Consider the following 8,537-nt stretch of genomic DNA (forward strand, 5'->3'; position numbering starts at 1 on the left):
GCGGTTCTAAACCGCTATGTATCGTTGCGCCGCTATTAACTACTAGGAATTAAACAACGACATATTCATTCATATTGAAAATAATATCATTACAATTAGAACAATATAAAACTAAGTCAACAACACATCAATGTAATAATACAACAATACATTAATTATAATCCAAAAACACTTTCATTGACTTGATCTCCTTCATCCAGATCCCCTTCAATATTAGGCTCTTCCAAACCAACATTATCCTCATCATTTTCATCTTCATTAGGAGTTGACAAAACAGCAGGATCAACATGATCCCCTTCAACTTGTGCATCTCGCCAACCTGTAACTGGCTCAACTTCAATTATCTCATTAACATTTGAAATTTCATCAATTTGCTCAACTTCATCAGTTGGTTCTTCAGTCTCAATGCGACCCCTTGGTTTTGTTTTGATTGCAACTGACCACCCTCGTTTGCGTGGTTGCGTTGGGGGATAAGGAACATAGTACACTTGCCTAACATTATGTGCCATGATAAACGGATCATACACATTATACTTTTTGTCCACTCGAATGTCAACATTGTGGCTTATTTTGTTCATTTTTGTCCACCTAGGCGAGGGATCAAACCAGTCACAATAAAATAACACCACTTTATCCTGATTGTAAAATAACTCGTAAATGTGTTTGATCACGCCATAGAAGTCATCTGCACCTCCTTCCGTAACTCCTTTTACATATACACCACTGTTATATGTCTTCTTCCCCTCACTCCATGATTGGGTATGAAATTTATATCCATTTACGAAGTATGTATGATATTCAGTGGCACATTGTAAAGGACCTTGAGCTAAACCTCTTAAACGAAGGATTTGATCCGTTGGTTCGGCATCAAATACTTTTTGTTTAAACCAACCAGGAAAATATTCATGTATGTAACCAGGCGAATCATCACCAAATTCTTCACAAAAGGTATTAAATTCCCTATACCAAAATTAAAAACAAAGTTAGACTTGTTTTAACCTAATAAACAATGTAATGGGATAAATGTGTAATAGTTTTGTTTTATACTCACTCAAGGTATGGTTTAACCTCCGCGCAATTAATTAAGACATGAACATGAGCTGATCGGCACTCTTTCGGATCTACCATCCAATGTTCCCTCGCCTTGCCAGAGTGGCGACCAGGTAGATTGAAAACTGATAAGGTCAACGGGTCTCTTTCACTGTCAACATAAACTTCATTTCGTGTAGTGGTTGGAACAAGCACACGGTCGATGAAGTAATGACCGAGAAAGTATGAGGTTTCCTTATGAACGTAAACAGCACAAATCGATCCTTCAATTTTAGCCCTATTTTGAATAGATCGTTTTGAATCTCCCATGAATCTTTCAAAAGGGTACATCCACCTATATTGAACAGGCCCGCCAAGCTTAGCCTCGTATGCCAGATGCACCGGAAGATGTTCCATAGAGTCAAAAAAACCTGGGGGGAAAAATTGCTCAAGCTGACAGAGTATGATTGGAATTAACTTGTCTAATTTCTCAAGTTCATCGACTTTCAAAGTTGAAGCACAAATGTTTTTAAAAAATTGACTGATCTCAGTGAGTGGATTTAACACATGGGAGGGCAGTGAACTAAATGCACTTGGGAGTAAGTGCTCCATGAAAACATGATTATCATGACTTTTCATTCCATTTACCCTTCCAGTTTTAACATCGGCACACCTGCCCAAGTTAGAACAATATCCGTCAGGCATTCTCAAATCTTTCAACCATTGACAAACTGCCTTAGCTTCTTCGGATGTTAAAGTGTATATTGCCTTGGGTTTCAACAACTTTCCATTCGGCTGAGGTTTTAACTCCAAGTCCTTTCTTTTACAATACACTTCTAAGTCTTTTCTGGCTTTCTCATTATCTTTTGTCTTCCATTTAACATCCATCACTGTGTTAAATATGTTGTCAAAAAAATTCTTCTCAATGTGCATTACATCAAGATTATGTCTGAGCAAGTTATCTTTCCAATACGGGAGGTCCCAAAATATACTCTTTTTTGTCCAGTGGTGGTCAACTCCGTATCCTGGTATTGGGACAGTTGTGCCAAAATCAGTGACTTTAGGATAATCACTAACTCTTGTGCACACCTCTTCTGATGTGATTTTAGGGGGCGGGCCAGCTACTACTCTGGTATCCTTCAGGAAGCCATTCTTACTTCTTCTAAACGGGTGATTATTAGGCAAGAAACAACGATGATCAAACCACGAACTCTTCCCTCCATTTTCCAAAGTAAACGCCTTCCTATTTTCCATACAATGTGGACAAGCCATTTTCCCATGGGTGCTCCAACCAGACAACATGCCATACGCTGGAAAATCATTAATTGTCCACATCAAAGATGCTCTCATTAGAAAATTTTGTTTGGTTGAAATATCATATGTCAATTCTCCAATCCACAACCTCCTCAAATCATCAATTAAAGGTTCTAGAAACACATCTATGCATGCTTTAGGGTTATCTGGCCCTGGAACAACACACGCCAAATACATGTATGGCTTTGTCATGCACATTTCAGGAGGGAGATTGTAGGGGGTTACAATGATCGGTCAGCAAGAATAGGGTTTTGATGATGCCTGGATATATGGAGTGAAACCATCAGAGCACAATCCAAGTCTTACATTACGCGGATCTGCTGCAAAATCAGGATATACTTCATCAAAGTGTTTCCAAGCTTCACCATCAGATGGATGTCGCATGACTCCAGGAATTTTGTTTGAATGATGCCACGTTATATGTCTAGCAGTTTTCATCGATGCAAACAATCTTTGTAATCTTGGTATTATTGGTAAGTAAAACATTGTCTTATTCGAAATCCTCCCACTCCTGGTTAGACGATATCGTGGACTCTGACAAAATTTGCATTCCACCAATGCTCCGTCATTTTTCCCAAATTCATTGTCATAAAACAACATGCAACCGTTTATGCAACAATCAATCTTATCAACTTTTAATCCCAATTTCATCACCAACCTCTCAGCGTCATAATAAGTTGCTGGCAAATTATCTTTAAAAGGAGTCACATCCAACAACATCTCCGTAATTTCATCCACACCTTTATCAGCAACACCATAATTTGCCTTATGAGCTAAAAGTCTCACACACATTGATAACTTTGATTGCGTGCACCCTTCAAACAGTGGGACATTACATTCATTCAACAACTGGTAAAATCTCTGGGCTTGCTCATTTGGGGGTTCTTCACCTTGTTCATCTTCAACATCATCATTGTAAGACAATTCCACACCTAAAGCATCAGCGACCATATCATTCATCATGTTGAATTGCTCATTGTCATCCACATTTATTCCACTACTTGAAGCTTGCGCATTGACTCCCGCCCCAAAATTTTGAAATTGTTCACCATTATAAATCCAAACCCAATAATCAGGCATAAATCCAACTTTTTCCAAGTGTTTCTTCACTTCATTGGGGTCAGTCTTTATATATCTACACACACATTTAAGACAAGGACATCTTATCCCTCCCTCATTTTGACAAACTTGTTGTCCCCATGCCCATGAAATAAATCCGTGAACTCCTTCGACAAAATGGGGTTTTAATCCTCTTCTTCCTGGAAACGTTCTGTCATACATCCAACTACGATAATACTGATAATACTCCATCTTTGTCACGTTCAACTATAACATTCACATATTTAAAGATTAGTTCTTAAACTATAAAGTTCACATATTAAAATATTACTTAATGTTGTTTTTGTACTAACTAACATAAATTGCACTAAATTTCTTTATGCGCAAATCATATTACTAACTAAATTATTATTTTTACTAACTAATCTAAATTGCGCTAAATTTCTTGACGCGGTAATTTTTTTAAAGCGGAAATGATTTTAATAAACAAATTTCTTTACTTAAGAAGTAGTTTGTAGTTAAAAATTATTTCATCTTCAAAAACAAAATTATTCCTACTAATCTATATATATAGACATCAGCGAAAATAAATCATATATTCAACAACATTAATTTCTTCAAAAGAAAATCAGCACAAATATAGATATTGCAAAAATAATTTGACACATCATGTAAGAATATATATATTTCTTAACAGTAGCATAAATATTCCAAAATAAACATTAAAAATTTGTTTTTTTTTTACATTAGATAACCAATAAATAATATCCAACATCATCATCATAAAAAAATTACACAATTTTTTTTCCTAATTTTAACATCTTTTTCCTTAGAAATTTTTTCTTTAAAAATTTTATTACAAAAAAATTGAAATATAGTTGACAAAAAAAACTTGAACATGCAAAAATTATAACATCATCCATATCAATAGTATTTATAAGTAGAAAAACTACTAACTTGTTGAAACTTGATGGTAGAACAGATCCAAACAGCAACAAGGTTGGCAAGGGAACAACAGGAGGCAATAAACTTGGACACTGTTGCAATTTAAATAAGTGAAAAAAAATAAGTAAATAAGCAATCAAAAAATATAAACATGAAATTATAACAAGTCAAAAGAGTTATACCTAATGAAATAAGTTTAATGAAGATGGAAAAGAACAATTTTTTTTCTAAGTGTTATAAGGTTGAAATGTTGGCATTTTTTCTAAGTGTAAAAAATGAATGAAACGGTGAAGTTATTTACAAAATTGTAGATCTACAATTTGCCAGGAGCCATGCCAGGAGCTACCCCTGGCAAGGCTCGGTCTCCATGCTACCTACGTAGGCCACAGAGCTACCAAAAAGTTGTCAGCATTTTGCCACGAGATTGTGCATTTTGCCAGGGGTTAAGCCCCTGGCATGTCAGCTTTTCATAATTTAGTAAAAATTTTTGAGATTCCCTTGACTTTAGGCGCTGCAACACTGCAAACTTGTCCCCCAATTTGAACCAAATTTTCCCGCCTAAAATTTGCCAGGGGTTGCTGCAATTAGCCAGGGGCCTGCTCCTGGCTTTTGGTCCGCTCTGAAATTGCAATTTGCCAGGGGGTTTCTCTGGCATTACCCCTGGCAAATTTGCCAGGAGTTGAAGCTCCTGGCATTGTTCCCTAGCAAAATGCAAGATTTCTAGTAGTGAGTGGAAGACAAGTAAATAATTTTGATTTGTGTCAACACAGTATGAATAACTATTCATTTTTTTATAAAGACTATATCCACTTTTTATTGATGAATAAATAAGAATTGAGCTTTTTTAAAATAATTTTATTAAGGAATTTAAAATAAGTTTTATTAATAATTGTATTCATTTGAATGAGTTTTTAAAGTATATGATAGATGATAAGATTGATATAACAAAAAAAAAAAGATAAGATTGATTTACCGTAGTTTATACACAAATCAAACAACATATAAAGATAGAAGATAGAGATAAAAAAAATAGTTTACCCCCCTCACTTTATTAAGTTTAAGTGTTTACCCCCCTCACTATTCTCTCTATTAAGTGTTTATTTTTTTTCCAGAAACTCTATTGAGATGCTGATAAGGCTACAACAAAGGACATCCGATTTGGTCCAAATTAAATAAACCAGACAAAAACAGATGTTTGTGGGTCCATTTATTTACAAGAGGTAGCTGTGCATGACTCTGCATGGTCCTTTTGAAGCCTACATTACATGTTTAACATTCAAAACAAGGCTTGCAAAATGGTCCTTTTGAAGCCTACATCAGGGTAATGTTATGACTTATAAAGGCTTGCATTAAAAAAAGGTCAAGGCTTGCATTTACTCTCATGAAATGTATAATTAATGATGAGAAGAGATGGGAGCTGGAACTAGAGAACGCTCAATGATTAATGAGATTCTCTCATCTTTTTAAAGACAATCATATTACAAACCTCTCCTCTCATGTTTAAAAACATACACAATCCCTTCAAATGTTAAAGGAAAATGCTAGATATCAAGAATGATTTTATCAAGAAAGATTCAAGAATGACATGGCAGAATAATCACCCTTAGATTTTAGGAAAAAAAATACATAACACCCATCACCCCATGATTTCCGGCCAGGCTGAGTTTTTATTGGCTAACATTAATTTCGGAACAATTTCTTGATAAAAATCTAAGGGTGATTATTCTGCCATGTCATTCTTGAATATTTCTTGATAAAATATTTCTTGATGTATAGCATTGCTCAATGTTAAATTACATATTTTGATCTAAATCTATATGTTAAACAATCTTTTATTAACATAAATGATATTTTTTGTCCAATCATCTTTCAGCTATCTTTGCCATAAAAAAGAGTAGTAATCTCTTGCTCTTGATTATGGGTGCTAGCTTGGGTTTACGTAGGGAGGATAACTAGATATCCATGTGGTCCCATGACAGTGTTGGCAAGCTTGATATTATGATAACTATTACCATGTGGAGTATTTGGTGTGCTGGAAATGAAAAGATTTTTGATGATATAAACACACCTTTGATGGCTTCTTTGTCAAAGATCAATGTTATGACTCGTGATGTTACTCAAGCTTTCAACGGTATGCATATGGAGATTACTGGTATTCAACCTCAATTTATTTCTTGGAATAGAGATCATTATGGCTTATATATTTTTAATGTGGATGGTAGTGCTCAAACCAACTCACAGATGACACAATTGGATTGCTTAATTAGAGACTCTGTTGGACAATTCATGCATGGTTTTCATGGTAATATTGGCTAATATTTTTCATGTTGAAATCTTGACATTAATGCATGGGATTCAAATTTGTTATTAGGAGGAAGGTCTGAGAGACATTATTTGTTATACCGATTGCATGCATACTATTCATCTTGTGCAACATGCCGATGTTTCCCCTAACCACTATGAGAATGAGATAGCTATTATCAGAAAATACATGGCTAAGAATTGGAATTTTCAATTATGTCACAATCTGAGTCGTTTTAAAGTTAGGTTAATTAAGTAAAATATTTTTTTTTAAATATTCACAATTTTGTTTTTAGTTTTTACAACAAAAAAAAAACATAAATTTTAGTTTATGTAATATTTTCAGCCAACATTTTCCAAATAATAAAGTAGTAAATTATAATCTCTATATAGATTGTTGTATTCGACTTGTTAATGAACTAAACTGATAAATAAAAACAGTAAATTGGGGAAAGTTTGTAAGATTGATTGTTTGCCGATAAATTTGAAAGGCTTAAAAGAAAGTTTGGACGACAATTAAGATTCTTCGAATCATCTCCATGTCTTTGTTGGATTAGCACATGTTCCTAAACCAAATACTATTTAAGTTTTATACTCACGACGTTTATCAAAGTACCAATTTTAGTTATAGTTCCCATATCCCCCTTTGTGAAAGATTTCTCCTCTATTGCTAGTAGGGACTTATATTCTCACGAGTATTTGTGAACGTTAAACCTAGCCATGCATGAGGGATTCTTAATCTCTCGACGAACGTCTCTAGTAGATTATATACAACGATTTTGGTTAGAAAGGCAAACTTAATCAAGGATTTCTAACCTAGGATTGATTCAAGAAGAAAGGAACTGAAAAACAATAAGAGCGATATATATAAATAAGCATAATTCAAATAGTATCGTTAAAGTAAATTATTGTGCACTTGTAGAAAAATCCAACAAATAATAAAGGTCATCTCTGAACTCTAATCTAAAGTGTTTAGTTGCTATTAATTCTATTACTATATTAGTAACTAAATACATCACTAAAGTGAAAATAAAAAGTAACATCACAGAAACAAGTGGAAAAGGGTTGAAAAATACTCTTTTTTATGCTCAGGTTGCATTCCTTTTCCCATTAACCATGTTTATGAACGAGTAATTCTAGATTAAAATATGCTTTAAATAGGTATTTGTTGCATTGATGCATGTGTGGGGTGCAGAGGCCTTTCCGAGCATGATCCTCTCAGCTGCTTCATGCGAGTTCCACACGTGGGGTGTATGACCAGAGGCTTTTTTGCTTGTTTTCTTCATTCTTCATGCATTTTTCTTCCTATATATGAATTTGGGACACAATTTTCCCAACTTGTTTTCTCTTCAAATCTTCGTTGTTCTCGATGCTCTAGCTTCCATAACTTTCATGTGATGTCTTGCTTTGCCGAATTATATGATTTGTATAATAAAAGACTCAAATCAGAGTTATTTGGTTAGGGTAGAAAGTGAATTACACCGACTCAAATCAAAACATTATAAAAGATTTCTCGAACCATGAGTAACTCACTCTAAAATCCCTAGAAAGTGATCAAATGACATGATAAAGACTCGAAAACATATCTAAAATTATCATATGATGAGACGTCATCACAACCACAAATTTAAAGTGTTGCTTTTTCTCAAGTAATGAAATAGCCAAAAATTAGAATTTTCAAAAATTTAAAAATGACATACCTTTTAGAGAGAGTGCTCAAATCCTTATTTTATTCCAATTCCGGCTTTGACTAACTTACTATTTTTGCTCAAACAGGACAGGGTTAGAGAAAATAGTTCATGCTTTCAACCACATTATATTCCATATTCTCTTTCTCACCAATAGCAAGTAGTGATGATCATGGCACGCGCCCGCTCAAGCATAGTCTT

The 8,537-nt window shown here is 34.3% G+C and overlaps 4 protein-coding genes across 4 annotated transcripts; 1 reads left to right on the forward strand and 3 right to left on the reverse strand.

Moving 5' to 3' along the window:
- Positions 1 to 44: 44 nt before the first annotated feature.
- On the reverse strand, positions 45 to 965 carry LOC146949943 (uncharacterized; the record flags this gene model as incomplete). Its single annotated transcript, XM_085745933.1, has 1 exon — positions 45 to 965. A coding segment is annotated over one exon (810 nt), but the record flags the coding sequence as incomplete, so codon positions are not given.
- LOC146949944 (uncharacterized) lies at positions 853 to 2,541 on the reverse strand. The gene has a single exon (XM_085745931.1). It carries the CDS (start codon positions 2,539 to 2,541, stop codon positions 1,048 to 1,050), a length of 1,494 nt encoding a protein of 497 aa, XP_085602057.1. The 3' UTR covers positions 853 to 1,047.
- A 36-nt stretch (positions 2,542 to 2,577) lies between these two features.
- On the reverse strand, positions 2,578 to 3,654 carry LOC146949945 (uncharacterized). Its single transcript, XM_085745932.1, has one exon. The coding sequence runs from the start codon at positions 3,652 to 3,654 to the stop codon at positions 2,578 to 2,580; it is 1,077 nt and encodes a 358-aa protein (XP_085602058.1).
- Positions 3,655 to 6,309: 2,655 nt separating this feature from the next.
- LOC146949946 (uncharacterized) lies at positions 6,310 to 6,663 on the forward strand. Its single transcript, XM_085748592.1, has one exon. It carries the CDS (start codon positions 6,310 to 6,312, stop codon positions 6,661 to 6,663), a length of 354 nt encoding a protein of 117 aa, XP_085604718.1.
- Positions 6,664 to 8,537: the final 1,874 nt, after the last annotated feature.

The sequence above is a fragment of the Medicago sativa genome, chromosome 2, assembly GCF_051527215.1.
Source record: "Medicago sativa cultivar Bolivia chromosome 2, Bolivia_mono, whole genome shotgun sequence".
NCBI lineage: Eukaryota > Viridiplantae > Streptophyta > Magnoliopsida > Fabales > Fabaceae > Medicago > Medicago sativa.